The sequence below is a fragment of the Stegostoma tigrinum genome, chromosome 10 (assembly GCF_030684315.1).
Source record: "Stegostoma tigrinum isolate sSteTig4 chromosome 10, sSteTig4.hap1, whole genome shotgun sequence".
In the NCBI taxonomy this organism is placed as follows: Eukaryota; Metazoa; Chordata; class Chondrichthyes; order Orectolobiformes; family Stegostomatidae; genus Stegostoma; species Stegostoma tigrinum.
Genome location: NC_081363.1, coordinates 43,258,745 through 43,274,470, shown reverse-complemented (window position 1 = coordinate 43,274,470; position 15,726 = coordinate 43,258,745). Strand labels below are relative to the sequence as shown.

Here is a 15,726-nt window from a genome sequence, read left to right as displayed (position 1 = left end):
AAGGACCTGATGTTGATCTTCGTGTGAGCAAGCCAGATGTTGACATTTCAGTTGAAAAAGCAGAGGGAGATATTAAAGCGCCTAAATTGCATATCCGTGCTCCAGAACTTGTAGCAGATCTGCAGGCTCCAGATGTTGACATTGATGGAATAAGTGGAACAATGAAACTGCCTAAATTCAAAGCTCCAAAATTTGGAATTTCCAAACCTGATATACAAGCTCCAAAAATGGATCAGAATTTGAACCTTCCAAAAGTCGATGTCTCACTACCGAAAGCTGACATGGATGCCAAAGTACCGAGTGTAGATGTCAAAACAGGCAATTTGGAAAGTGATCATAGCCTTGGGAAGATTAACATCAGAGGCCACGACTGTCAAGTAAAAATGCCTGAAGTGGAAAAACCACAAGTTGACTTCGAAATGCCAAAGTTGAAAGGGAAGGGGGATGTAGGTGTGCCCATGCCTAAAGCTGATATCGATGTTTCAGCCCCGGAATTGTCAGTCCACATTAAAGCTCCATCAACTGAAGTAGATGTGCCAACAGTAGATGTGGGTTTGGAATCAGGAGATATGAAGATGAAAGGTGATGGAGGAAAGTTCAAAATGCCATCGGTGAAAATGCCATCATTTGGGATTTCTCTTCCAAAATTCAAAGGACGTGATGTTGATCTTCATGTGAGCAAGCCAGATGTTGATATTTCATTTGAAAAACCAGAGGGAGATATTAAAGCACCAAAACTGGACGTAAGTGCTCCAGAACTAGAAGCTGATCTGCAGGCTCCTGAGGTTGACATTGATGGAGAAGGTAGAAAAATGAAACTGCCTAAATTCAAAGCTCCAAAATTTGGAATTTCCAAACCTGACATACCAGCTCCAAAAATGGGTCTGGATGTTAATCTTCCCAAAGTCGATATCTCACTACCGAAAGCTGACATGGATGCCAAAGTCCCGAGTGTGGATGTTAAAGCAGGCAAGCTGGAAGGTGATCTTAGCCTTGGGAAGATTGACATCAGAGGTCATGACTTTGAATTAGAAACGCATGAAGTGGAAAAACCACAAGTTGATGTCGAAATGCCAAAGCTGAAAGGGAAGGGGGATGTAGGTGTGCCCATGCCTAAAGCTGATATTGATGTTTCAGCTCCGGAATTGTCAGTGGACATTAAAGCTCCATCAACTGAAGTAGATGTGCCAACAGTAGATGTGGGTTTGGAATCAGGAGATATGAAGATGAAAGGTGATGGAGGAAAGTTCAAAATGCCATCGGTGAAACTGCCATCATTTGGGATTTCTCTTCCAAAATTCAAAGGACCTGAAGTTGATGTGAGTGTGAGCAAGCCAGATGTTGATATTTCATTTGAAAAACCAGAGGGAGATATTAAAGCACCAAAACTGGACGTAAGTGCTCCAGAACTAGAAGCTGATCTGCAGGCTCCAGAGGTTGACATTGATGGAGAAGGTAGAAAAATGAAACTGCCTAAATTCAAAGCTCCAAAATTTGGAATTTCCAAACCTGACGTACCAGCTCCAAAAATGGGTCTGGATGTTAATCTTCCCAAAGTCGATATCTCACTACCTAAAGCTGACATGGATGCAAAAGTACCGAGTGTAGATGTTAAAGCAGGCAAGTTGGAAGGTGATCTTAGCTGTGGGAAGATTGACATCAGAGGTCATGACTTTGAATTAGAAACGGCTGAAGTGGAAAAACCACAAGTTGACATTGAAATGCCAAAGCTGAAGGGGAAGGGGGATGTAGGTGTGCCCATGCCTAAAGCTGATATCAATGTTTCAGTCCCGGAATTGTCAGTGGACATTAAAGCTCCATCAACTGAAGTAGATGTGCCAACAGTAGATGTGGGTTTGGAATCAGGAGATAGGAAGATGAAAGGTGATGGAGGGAAGTTCAAAATGCCGTCGTGGAAAATGCCATCATTTGGGATTTCTCTTCCAAAATTCAAAGGACCTGAAGTTGATGTGAGTGTGAGCAAGCCAGATGTTGATATTTCATTTGAAAAACCAGAGGGAGATATTAAAGCACCGAAACTGGACATAAGTGCTCCAGAACTAGAAGCTGATCTGCAGGCTCCAGATGTTGACATTGATGGAGAAGGTAGAAAAATGAAACTGCCTAAATTCAAAGCTCTAAAATTTGGAATTTCCAAACCTGACATACCAGCTCCAAAAATGGGTCTGGATGTTAATCTTCCCAAAGTCGATATCTCACTACCGAAAGCTGACATGGATGCCAAAGTACCGAGTGTAGATGTTAAAGCAGGCAAGCTGGAAGGTGATCTTAGCCTTGGGAAGATTGACATCAGAGGTCATGACTTTGAATTAGAAACGCATGAAGTGGAAAAACCACAAGTTGATGTCGAAATACCAAAGCTGAAGGGGAAGGGGGATGTAGGTGTGCCCATGCCTAAAGCTGATATTGATGTTTCAGCTCCGGAATTGTCAGTGGATATTAAAGCTCCATCAACTGAAGTAGATGTGCCAACAGTAGATGTGGGTTTGGAATCAGGAGATATGAAGATGAAAAGTGATGGAGGAAAGTTCAAAATGCCATCGGTGAAAATGCCATCATTTGGGATTTCTCTTCCAAAATTCAAAGGACCTGAAGTTGATGTGAGTGTGAGCAAGCCAGATGTTGATATTTCATTTGAAAAACTAGAGGGAGATATTAAAGCACCCAAACTGGACCTAAGTGCTCCAGAACTAGAAGCTGATCTGCAGGCTCCAGAGGTTGACATTGATGGAGAAGGTAGAAAAATGAAACTGCCTAAATTCAAAGCTCCAAAATTTGGAATTTCCAAACCTGACATACCAGCTGCAAAAATGGGTCTGGATGTTAATCTTCCCAAAGTCGATATCTCACTACCGAAAGCTGACATGGATGCCAAAGTCCCGAGTGTGGATGTTAAAGCAGGCAAGCTGGAAGGTGATCTTAGCCTTGGGAAGATTGACATCAGAGGTCATGACTTTGAATTAGAAACGCAGGAAGTGGAAAAACCACAAGTTGATGTCGAAATGCCAAAGCTGAAAGGGAAGGGGGATGTAGGTGTGCCCATGCCTAAAGCTGATATTGATGTTTCAGCTCCGGAATTGTCAGTGGATATTAAAGCTCCATCAACTGAAGTAGATGTGCCAACAGCAGATGTGGGTTTGGAATCAGGAGATATGAAGATGAAAGGTGATGGAGGAAAGTTCAAAATGCCATCGGTGAAAATGCCATCATTTGGGATTTCTCTTCCAAAATTCAAAGGACCTGAAGTTGATGTGAGTGTGAGCAAGCCAGATGTTGATATTTCATTTGAAAAACCAGAGGGAGATATTAAAGCACCAAAACTGGACGTAAGTGCTCCAGAAGTTGAAGCTGATCTGCAGGCTCCAGAGGTTGACATTGATGGAGAAGGTAGAAAAATGAAACTGCCTAAATTCAGAGCTCCAAAATTTGGAATTTCCAAACCTGACGTACCAGCTCCAAAAATGGGTCTGGATGTTAATCTTCCCAAAGTCGATATCTCACGACTGAAAGCTGACATGGATGCAAAAGTACCGAGTGTAGATGTTAAAGCAGGCAAGTTGGAAGGTGATCTTAGCCTTGGGAAGATTGACATCAGAGGTCATGACTTTGAATTAGAAACGGCTGAAGTGGAAAAACCACAAGTTGACATTGAAATGCCAAAGCTGAAGGGGAAGGGGGATGTAGGTGTGCCCATGCCTAAAGCTGATATCAATGTTTCAGTCCCGGAATTGTCAGTGGACATTAAAGCTCCATCAACTGAAGTAGATGTGCCAACAGTAGATATGGGTTTGGAATCAGGAGATAGGAAGATGAAAGGTGATGGAGGGAAGTTCAAAATGCCGTCGTGGAAAATGTCATCATTTGGGATTTCTCTTCCAAAATTCAAAGGACCTGAAGTTGATGTGAGTGTGAGCAAGCCAGATGTTGATATTTCATTTGAAAAACCAGAGGGAGATATTAAAGCACCGAAACTGGACATAAGTGCTCCAGAACTAGAAGCTGAACTGCAGGCTCCAGATGTTGACATTGATGGAGAAGGTAGAAAAATGAAACTGCCTAAATTCAAAGCTCTAAAATTTGGAATTTCCAAACCTGACATACCAGCTCCAAAAATGGGTCTGGATGTTAATCTTCCCAAAGTCGATATCTCACTACCGAAAGCTGACATGGATGCCAAAGTACCGAGTGTAGATGTTAAAGCAGGCAAGCTGGAAGGTGATCTTAGCCTTGGGAAGATTGACATCAGAGGTCATGACTTTGAATTAGAAACGCATGAAGTGGAAAAACCACAAGTTGATGTCGAAATACCAAAGCTGAAAGGGAAGGGGGATGTAGGTGTGCCCATGCCTAAAGCTGATATTGATGTTTCAGCTCCGGAATTGTCAGTGGATATTAAAGCTCCATCAACTGAAGTAGATGTGCCAACAGCAGATGTGGGTTTGGAATCAGGAGATATGAAGATGAAAGGTGATGGAGGAAAGTTCAAAATGCCATCGGTGAAAATGCCATCATTTGGGATTTCTCTTCCAAAATTCAAAGGACCTGAAGTTGATGTGAGTGTGAGCAAGCCAGATGTTGATATTTCATTTGAAAAACTAGAGGGAGATATTAAAGCACCCAAACTGGACGTAAGTGCTCCAGAACTAGAAGCTGATCTGCAGGCTCCAGAGGTTGACATTGATGGAGAAGGTAGAAAAATGAAACTGCCTAAATTCAAAGCTCCAAAATTTGGAATTTCCAAACCTGACATACCAGCTCCAAAAATGGGTCTGGACGTTAATCTTCCCAAAGTCGATATCTCACTACCGAAAGCTGACATGGATGCCAAAGTCCCGAGTGTGGATGTTAAAGCAGGCAAGTTGGAAGGTGATCTTAGCCTTGGGAAGATTGACATCAGAGGTCATGACTTTGAATTAGAAACGCATGAAGTGGAAAAACCACAAGTTGATGTCGAAATGCCAAAGCTGAAAGGGAAGGGGGATGTAGGTGTGCCCATGCCTAAAGCTGATATTGATGTTTCAGCTCCGGAATTGTCAGTGGATATTAAAGCTCCATCAACTGAAGTAGATGTGCCAACAGTAGATGTGGGTTTGGAATCAGGAGACATGAAGATGAAAGGTGATGGAGGAAAGTTCAAAATGCCATCGGTGAAAATGCCATCATTTGGGATTTCTCTTCCAAAATTCAAAGGACCTGAAGTTGATGTGAGTGTGAGCAAGCCAGATGTTGATATTTCATTTGAAAAACCAGAGGGAGATATTAAAGCACCAAAACTGGACGTAAGTGCTCCGGAACTAGAAGCTGATCTGCAGGCTCCAGAGGTTGACATTGATGGAGAAGGTAGAAAAATGAAACTGCCTAAATTCAAAGCTCCAAAATTTGGAATTTCCAAACCTGACGTACCAGCTCCAAAAATGGGTCTGGATGTTAATCTTCCCAAAGTCGATATCTCTCTACCGAAAGCTGACATGGATGCAAAAGTACCGAGTGTAGATGTTAAAGCAGGCAAGTTGGAAGGTGATCTTAGCCGTGGGAAGATTGACATCAGAGGTCATGACTTTGAATTAGAAACGGCTGAAGTGGAAAAACCACAAGTTGACATTGAAATGCCAAAGCTGAAGGGGAAGGGGGATGTAGGTGTGCCCATGCCTAAAGCTGATATCAATGTTTCAGTCCCGGAATTGTCAGTGGACATTAAAGCTCCATCAACTGAAGTAGATGTGCCAACAGTAGATGTGGGTTTGGAATCAGGAGATATGAAGATGAAAGGTGATGGAGGGAAGTTCAAAATGCCGTCGTGGAAAATGCCATCATTTGGGATTTCTCTTCCAAAATTCAAAGGACCTGAAGTTGATGTGAGTGTGAGCAAGCCAGATGTTGATATTTCATTTGAAAAACCAGAGGGAGATATTAAAGCACCGAAACTGGACATAAGTGCTCCAGAACTAGAAGCTGATCTGCAGGCTCCAGATGTTGACATTGATGGAGAAGGTAGAAAAATGAAACTGCCTAATTTCAAAGCTCTAAAATTTGGAATTTCCAAACCTGACATACCAGCTCCAAAAATGGGTCTGGATGTTAATCTTCCCAAAGTCGATATCTCACTACCGAAAGCTGACATGGATGCCAAAGTACCGAGTGTGGATGTTAAAGCAGGCAAGTTGGAAGGTGATCTTAGCCTTGGGAAGATTGACATCAGAGGTCATGACTTTGAATTAGAAACGCATGAAGTGGAAAAACCACAAGTTGATGTCGAAATGCCAAAGCTGAAAGGGAAGGGGGATGTAGGTGTGCCCATGCCTAAAGCTGATATCGATGTTTCAGCTCCGGAATTGTCAGTGGATATTAAAGCTCCATCAACTGAAGTAGATGTGCCAACAGCAGATGTGGGTTTGGAATCAGGAGATATGAAGATGAAAGGTGATGGAGGAAAGTTCAAAATGCCATCGGTGAAAATGCCATCATTTGGGATTTCTCTTCCAAAATTCAAAGGACCTGAAGTTGATGTGAGTGTGAGCAAGCCAGATGTTGATATTTCATTTGAAAAACCAGAGGGAGATATTAAAGCACCAAAACTGGACGTAAGTGCTCCAGAAGTTGAAGCTGATCTGCAGGCTCCAGAGGTTGACATTGATGGAGAAGGTAGAAAAATGAAACTGCCTAAATTCAAAGCTCCAAAATTTGGAATTTCCAAACCTGACGAACCAGCTCCAAAAATGGGTCTGGATGTTAATCTTCCCAAAGTCGATATCTCACTACCGAAAGCTGACATGGATGCCAAAGTACCGAGTGCAGATGTTAAAGCAGGCAAGCTGGAAGGTGATCTTAGCCTTGGGAAGATTGACATCAGAGGTCATGACTTTGAATTAGAAACGCATGAAGTGGAAAAACCACAAGTTGATGTCGAAATACCAAAGCTGAAAGGGAAGGTGGATGTAGGTGTGCCCATGCCTAAAGCTGATATTGATGTTTCAGCTCCGGAATTGTCAGTGGATATTAAAGCTCCATCAACTGAAGTAGATGTGCCAACAGCAGATGTGGGTTTGGAATCAGGAGATATGAAGATGAAAGGTGATGGAGGAAAGTTCAAAATGCCATCGGTGAAAATGCCATCGTTTGGGATTTCTCTTCCAAAATTCAAAGGACCTGAAGTTGATGTGAGTGTGAGCAAGCCAGATGTTGATATTTCATTTGAAAAACTAGAGGGAGATACTAAAGCACCAAAACTGGACGTAAGTGCTCCAGAACTAGAAGCTGATCTGCAGGCTCCAGAGGTTGACATTGATGGAGAAGGTAGAAAAATGAAACTGCCTAAATTCAAAGCTCCAAAATTTGGAATTTCCAAACCTGACGTACCAGCTCCAAAAATGGGTCTGGATGTTAATCTTCCCCAAGTCGATATCTCACTACCGAAAGCTGACATGGATGCCAAAGTACCGAGTGTAGATGTTAAAGCAGGCAAGTTGGAAGGTGATCTTAGCCGTGGGAAGATTGACATCAGAGGTCATGACTTTGAATTAGAAACGGCTGAAGTGGAAAAACCACAAGTTGACATCGAAATGCCAAAGCTGAAAGGGAAGGGGGATGTAGGTGTGCCCATGCCTAAAGCTGATATCAATGTTTCAGTCCCGGAATTGTCAGTGGACATTAAAGCTCCATCAACTGAAGTAGATGTGCCAACAGTAGATGTGGGTTTAGAATCAGGAGATATGAAGATGAAAGGTGATGGAGGGAAGTTCAAAATGCCGTCGTGGAAAATGCCATCATTTGGGATTTCTCTTCCAAAATTCAAAGGACCTGAAGTTGATGTGAGTGTGAGCAAGCCAGATGTTGATATTTCATTTGAAAAACCAGAGGGAGATATTAAAGCACCGAAACTGGACATAAGTGCTCCAGAACTAGAAGCTGATCTGCAGGCTCCAGATGTTGACATTGATGGAAAAAGAGGAAGAATGAAACTGCCTAAATTCAAAGCTCCCAACTTTGGAATTTCCAAACCTGATACCAATGCTCCAGAAATGGATCAGGATGTTAACCTTCCAAAAGTTGATGTCTCACTACCGAAAGCTGACATGGATGCCAAAGTACCGAGTGTAGATGTCAAAGCAGGCAAGTTGGAAGGTGATCTTAGCCTTGGGAAGATTAACATCAGAGGTCCCGACTTTGAATTAAAAACAGCTGAAATGGAAAAACCACAAGTTGACGTTGAAATGCCAAAGTTGATAGGGAAGGGGGATGTAGGTGTGCCCATGCCTAAAGCTGATATCGATGTTTCAGTCCCGGAATTATCAGTGGACATTAAAGCTCCATCAACTGAAGTAGATGTGCCAACAGTAGATGTGGGTTTGGAATCAGGAGATATGAAGATGAAAGGTGATGGAGGAAAGTTCAAAATGCCATCGGTGAAAATGTCATCATTTGGGATTTCCATTCCAAAATTTAAAGGACGTGATGTTGATCTTCATGTGAGCAAGCCAGATGTTGACATTTCAGTTTTAAAACCAGAGGGAGATTTGAAAGCGACAAAAATGGACATCAGTGCTCCAGAACTTGAAGTCGATCTGCAGGCTCCAGATGTTGACATTGATGGAGAAGGTAGAAAAATGAAACTGCCTAAATTGAAACCTCCAAAATTTGGAATTTCCAATCCCGATATACAAGCTCCAAAAATGGATCGGGATGTTAACCTTCCCAAAGTCGACGTCTCACTCCCGAAAGCTGACATGGATGCCAAAGTACCGAGTGTAGATGTCAAAGCAGGCAAGATGGAAGGTGATCTCAGCCTTGGGAAGATTGACATCAGAGGTCCTGACTTTGAATTAAAAACACCTGGAGTGGAAAAACCACAAGTTGACGTCGAAATGCCAAAGCTGAAAGGGAAGGGGTATGTAGCTGTGCCCATGCCTAAAGCTGATATCGATGTTTCAGCCCCGGAATTGTCAGTGGACATTAAAGCTCCATCAACTGAAGTAGATGTGCCAACAGTAGATGTGGTTTTGGAATCAGGAGATATGAAGATGAAAGGTGATGGAGGGAAGTTCAAAATGCCGTCGTGGAAAATGCCATCATTTGGGATTTCTCTTCCAAAATTCAAAGGACCTGAAGTTGATGTGAGTGTGAGCAAGCCAGATGTTGATATTTCATTTGAAAAACCAGAGGGAGATATTAAAGCACCGAAACTGGACCTAAGTGCTCCAGACGTTGAAGCTGATCTACAGGCTCCAGATGTTGACATTGATGGAAAAAGAGGAAGAATGAAACTGCCTAAATTCAAAGCTCCAAAATTTGGAATTTCCAAACCTGATACACAAGCTCCAGAATTGGATCAGGATGTTAACCTTCCAAAAGTCGATGTCTCACTACCGAAAGCTGACACGGATGCCAAAGTACCGAGTATAGATGTCAAAGCAGGCAAGTTGGAAGGTGATCTTAGCCTTGGGAAGATTAACACCAGAGGTCCCGACTTTGAATTAAAAACACCTGGAGTGGAAAAACCACAAGTTGACATTGAAATGCCAAAGTTGATAGGGAAGGGGGATGTAGGTGTGCCCATGCCTACAGCTGCTATCGATGTTTCAGCCTCGGAATTGTCAGTGGACATTAAAGCTCCATCAACTGAAGTAGATGTGCCAACAGTAGATGTGGGTTTGGAATCAGGAGATATGAAGATAAAAAGTGATGGAGGGAAGTTCAAAATGCCATCGGTGAAAATGCCATCATTTGGGATTTCTCTTCCAAAATTCAAAGGACCTGAAGTTGATGTGAGTGTGAGCAAGCCAGATGTTGATATTTCATTTGAAAAACCAGAGGGAGATATTAAAGCACCGAAACTGGACATAAGTGCTCCAGAAGTTGAAGCTGATCTGCAGGCTCCAGAGGTTGACATTGATGGAGAAGGTAGAAAAATGAAACTGCCTAAATTGAAACCTCCAAAATTTGGAACTTCCAAACCTGATACACAAGCTCCAGAAATGGGTCTGTATGTTAACCTTCCCAAAGTCGATGTCTCGCTACCGAAAGCTGACATGGATGCCAAAGTACCGAGTTTAGATGTCAAAGCAGGCAAGTTGGAAGGTGATCTTAGCCTTGGGAAGGTTAACATCAGAGGTCCCGACTTTGAATTAGAAATGCCTGAAATGGAGAGACCACAAGTTGACGTCGAAATGCCAAAGTTGAAGGGGTATTTGGATGTAGATATGTCCATGCCGAAAGCTGATATCAATGTTTCAGCCCCGGAAGTGTCAGTGGACATTAAAGCTCCATCAACTGAAGTAGATGTGCCAACAGTAGATGTGGGTTTGGAATCAGGAGATATGAAGATGAAAAGTGATGGAGGGAAGTTCAAAATGCCATCGGTGAAAATGCCATCATTTGGGATTTCTCTTCCCAAATTCAAAGGACCTGAAGTTGATCTTCGTGTGAGCAAGCCAGATGTTCACATTTCATTTGAAAAACCAGAGGGAGATACTAAAGTGCCTAAAATGGATGTCAGTGCCCCAGAACTTGAAGCAGATCAGCAGGCTCCAGATGTTAACATTGATGGAAAAAGTGGAAGAATGAAACTGCCTAAATTTAAAGCTCCAAATTTTGGAATTTCCAAACCCGATATTCAAGCTCCAAAAATGGATCTGGATGTTAAACTTCCCAAAGTCGATAGCTCACTACCGAAATCTAACATGGATGCCAAAGTACCGACTGTAGATGTCAAAGCAGTCAAGTTGGAAGGTGATATTAGCCTTGGCAACATTAACATCAGAGGGCACGACTTTCAAATAAAAAGGCCTGAAGTGGAAAAACGACAAGTTGACAGCAAAATGCCAAAGTTGAAAGGGAAGCGGGATGTAGGTGTGCTCATGCTTAAAAGTGATGTTGATGTTCCAGCCCCGGAATTGTCAGTGGACATTAAAGCTCCATCAACTGCGGTAGATGTGCCAACAGTAGATGTGGGTTTGGAATCAGGAGATATGAAGATGAAAGGTGATGGAGGGAAGTTCAAAATGCCATCGGTGAAAATGCCATCATTTGGGATTTCTCTTCCAAAATTCAAAGGACCTGAAGTTGATGTGAGTGTGAGCGAGCCAGATGTCGATATTTCATTTGAAAAACCAGAGGGAGATATTAAAGCGCCTAAAATGGACCTAAGTGCTCCAGAACTTGAAGCAGATTTGCAGGCTCCAGAGGTTGAGATGGATGGAAAAGGTAGAAAAATGAAACTGCCTAAATTCAATGTTCCAAAATTTGGAATTTCGAAACCCGTTATACCAGCTCCAAAAATGGATCTGGATGTTAATTCTCCCAAAGTCGATATCTCACTACCGAAAGCTGACATTGATGCCAAAGTACCGAGTGTAGATGTCAAAGCAGGCAAGATGGAAGGTGATCTTAGCCTTGGGAACATTAACGTCAGAGGTCACGACTTTGAATTTAAAATGTCTGAAGTGGAAAAACCACAAGTTGACTTCGAAATGCCAAAGTTAAAGGGGAAGTTGGATGCAGATGTGTCGATGCTTAAAAATGATACCGATGTTCCAGCTCCGGAATTGTCAGTGGACATTAAAACTCCATCACCTGAAGTAGATGTGCCAACAGTAGATGTGGGTTTAGAATCAAGAGATATGAAGATGAAAGCTGATGGAGGGAAGTTCAAAATGCCATCGGTGAAAATGCCATCATTTGGGATTTCTCTTCCAAAATTCAAAGGACCTGAAGTTGATGTGAGTGTGAGCAAGCCAGATGTGGATATTTCATTTGAAAAACCACAGGGAGATATTAAAGCGACTAAAATGGACATCAGAGCTCCACAGGTTGAAGCTGATCTGCAGGCTCCAGCGGTTGACATGGATGGAAAAGGTAGAAAAATGAAACTGCCTAAATTCAACGCTCCAAAATTTGGAATTTCCAAACCTGACATACCAGTGCCAGAAATGGATCTGGATGTTAACCTTCCCAAAGTCGATATCTCACTACCGAAGGCTGACATGGATGCCAAAGTACCGAGTGTAGATGTTAAAGCAGGCAAGTTGGAAGGTGATCTTAGCCTTGGGAAGATTAACATCAGAGGTCCCAACTTTGAATTAAAAACACCTGGAGTGGGAAAACCACAAGTTGATGTCGAAATGCCAAAGCTGAAAGGGAACGTGGATGTCTGTGTGCCCATGCCTAATGCTGATATCGATGTTTCAGCCCCGCAAGTGTCAGTGGACATTAAAGCTCCATCAACTGAAGTAGATGTGCCAACAGTAGATGTGGGTTTGGAATCAGGCGATATGAAGATGAAAGGTGATGGAGGAAAGTTCAAAATGCCATCGGTGAAAACGCCATCATTTGGGATTTCTCTTCCAAAATTCAAAGGACCTGAAGTTGATGTGAGTGTGAGCAAGCCAGATGTTGACATTGCAGTTGAAAAACCACAGGGAGATATCAAAGGTCCGAAAATGGACATAAGTGCTCCAGAACTAGAAGCTGATCTGCAGGCTCCAGAGGTTGACATTGATGGAAAAGGTAGAAAAATGAAATTGCCTAAATTCAAAGCTCCAAAATTTGGAACTTCCAAACCCGATATCCAACCTCCAAAAATGGGTCTGGATGTTAACCTTCCCAAAGTCAATGCCTCACTACCGAAAGCTGACATGGATGCCAAAGTACCGAGTGTAGATGTCAAAGCAGGCAAGTTGGAAGGTGATCTTAGCCTTGGGAAGATTAACATCAGAGGTCCCGACTTTGAATTAGAAACGCCTGAAGTGGAAAAACCACAAGTTGACATCGAAATGCCAAAGTTGAAAGGGAACGTGGATGTAGGTGTGCCCATGCCTAAAGCTGATATCGATGTTTCAACCCCGGAATTGTCAGTGGACATTAAAGTTCCATCAACTGAAGTAGATGTGCCAACAGTAGATGTGGTTTTGGAATCAGGAGATATGAAGATGAAAGGTGATGGAGGAAAGTTCAAAATGCCATCGGTGAAAATGCCATCATTTGGGATTTCTCTTCCAAAATTCAAACGTGGTAAAGTTGATATGAGTGTGAGCAAGCCAGATGTTAATATTTCAGCTGGAAAACCAGAGATACATATCAAAGATCTGAAAATGGATGTCAGTGCTCCAGAACTAGAAACTGATCTGCAGGCTCCAGATGTTGACATTGATGGAAATGGTGGAAGAATGAAACTGCCTAAATTCAAAGCCCCAAAATTTGGAATTTCCAAACCTGATACACAAGCTCCAGAAATGGATCTGGATGTTAACCTTCCCAAAATCGATATCTCACTACCGAAAGCTGACATGGATGCCCAAGTAAAGAGTGAAGATGTCAAAGCAGGCAAGTTGGAAGGTGATCATAGCCTTGGGAAGATTGACATCAGAGGTCCCGACTTTGAATTAAAAATGCCTGAAGTGGAGAAACCACAATTTGACGTCAAAATGCCAAAGTTGAAAGCGAAGGGGGATGTAGATGTTTCCATGCCTAATGCTGATATCGATGTTTCAGCCCCGGAATTGTCAGTGGACATTAAAGCTCCATCATCTGTCATGGATCTGCCAACAGTAGATGTGGGTTTGGAGTCAGGAGATATGAAGATGAAAGCTGATGGAGCTAAGTTCAAAATGCCATCGGTGAAAATGCCATCATTTGGGATTTCTCTTCCAAAATTCAAAGGACCTGACATTGATGTGAGTGTCACGAAACCAGATGTCGATATTTCAGTTGAAAAACCAGAGGTAGATATCAAATGTCCTAAAATGGACGTGAGTGCTCCAGAACTAGAAGCTGATCTGCAGGCTCCAGAGGTTGACACTGATGGAAAGGGTAGAAAAATGAAACTGCTTAAATTCAAAGCTCCAAAATTTGGAACTTCCAAACCCGATATACAAGCTCCAAAAATGGATCTGGATGTTCAACTTCCCAAAGTCGATATTTCTCTACCGAAAGCTGACATGGAAGCCAAAGTACCGAGTGTAGATGTCAAAGCAGGCAAGTTGGAAGGTGATCTTAGCCTTGCGAAGATTGACGTCAAAGGCCCCAACTTTGAATTAGAAACGCCTGAAGTGGAAAAACCACAAGTTGACGTCGAAATGCCAGAGTTGAAAGGGAAGGTGGATGTCGATGTGTCCATGCCTAAATTTGGTGTCGATGTTTCAGCTCCGGAATTGTCAGTGGATACTAAAGCTCCATCAACTGAAGTGGATCTGCCAACAGCAGATGTGGGTTTAGAATCAGGAGATATGAAGATGAAAGATGATGGAGGAAAGTTCAAAATGCCATCCATGAAAACGCCATCATTTGGGATTTCTTCTCCAAAATTCAAAGGACCTGAAGTTGATGTGAGTGTGAGCAAGCCCGATGTCGATATTTCATTTGGAATCCCTGAGATACTTCTGAAAGGTCCTAAAATGGATGTAAGGGCTGCAGAATGTGAAGCTGATCTTCAAGGACCAGTTGTTGACATTGAAGGAAAAGCGGGCAAAATAAAATTTCCAACATTCAAACTTCCAAAACTTGGCTTTTCAGCTCCTGCTAAAAATTCTCCAACGAACGACTTCAATGTACATCTCCCGAAGGTTCATGTCTCACCGCCACAAGCTGAATTGGATGTCAAATTAGCATTTGCAGATGCAAATTCAGAAAATGCGGTGAATAGAATTAATGTTGCTGGCATTGACACGGACTGTCCTAATGTCAGTCTAAAACTGCCTGAAAAGAAGAAACCTACAATTGACAATGAAGTTCCAAAATTCCAAGGTCATTTAGATACGCATGTTTCTATGCCTAAGCCTGAACTTGGTGTTTCAACTCCGGAAATGACAGTGGACATTATAGCTCCATCATCTGATGTGGATCTCCCAACATCTGATGTTCATTTGGATCTGCAGTTCAAAGATGGTCATGCACAGTTGGCAATGCCACCCCTGAAATTGCTTTCTTTAGGTGTTTCTCTTCCCAAGTTGAAAGATCCTGAAGTTGCTGTGAGTCTGAGTCAGCCAGATGTTGATATTTCAGCTGAAAAATCACTGATCGATAGTCGAGGATTGAAAATTGACTTGAGTGCTCCAGAATGTGAAGGTGGAGTAGAGGCAGGTGATGTTACCATTGCAGGGAAAGGACAAAAGTTTAACATATCAAAATTTAAAGCAACCAAGTTTGGCATTTCAACGCCTGAGACGAAACCTCTTAAAACGAATGTTGATATCAGTGTCTCTCCCGTTGACATCTCACATTCAAAAACTGTTCTTGTTGAGAATGAACCAAATATAGATGAGAAAGCAGGAACAGTAGATGTTCATTGCAATGTTGCAGCTTTTGATTTCAAACATGTTGATGCCCATCTAAAAGTGCCTGGGGTACAAAGTTCACAAATCAGTATTGGTGATCCAAAAGCAAAAGGGAAAACTGATGCTGAAACATTGATGCCAAAGACTCAACTTGATGTTTCAGCTCCTGAAATGTCAGTGGACATGAAAGCTCCAGCATTATTTTCAGTTTCATTTTCTAAGTTTAAATTTCCAGATGTCGACTTTAGGACAGAAACAACAGAGAATGATGATCCTGATTTTTCCAAGACTGTGACAAAAGAATCAGGTACTGTTATTAATATAAAGACATTTGATGTTCAAGATTATTTCAGGAAATTAGTTAGCTATACAAAAACCCCGGCTCGATTTGAAATATTTGAGGTGACATATCTGGGATGGTGGAATTGGTATTTGGCAG

At 42.2% G+C, this 15,726-nt stretch overlaps 1 protein-coding gene across 1 annotated transcript in view; it reads left to right on the top strand.

Moving 5' to 3' along the window:
• Positions 1–15,726, top strand: part of LOC125455341 (neuroblast differentiation-associated protein AHNAK-like) — a 99,632-nt gene that overhangs the window by 80,288 nt on the left and 3,618 nt on the right. Inside the window, exon 10 of the mRNA XM_059649143.1 lies at positions 126–15,594. Within this exon, the coding sequence (XP_059505126.1) occupies positions 126–15,594 (15,469 nt within the window). The remainder of the gene's footprint in view (positions 1–125; positions 15,595–15,726) is intronic.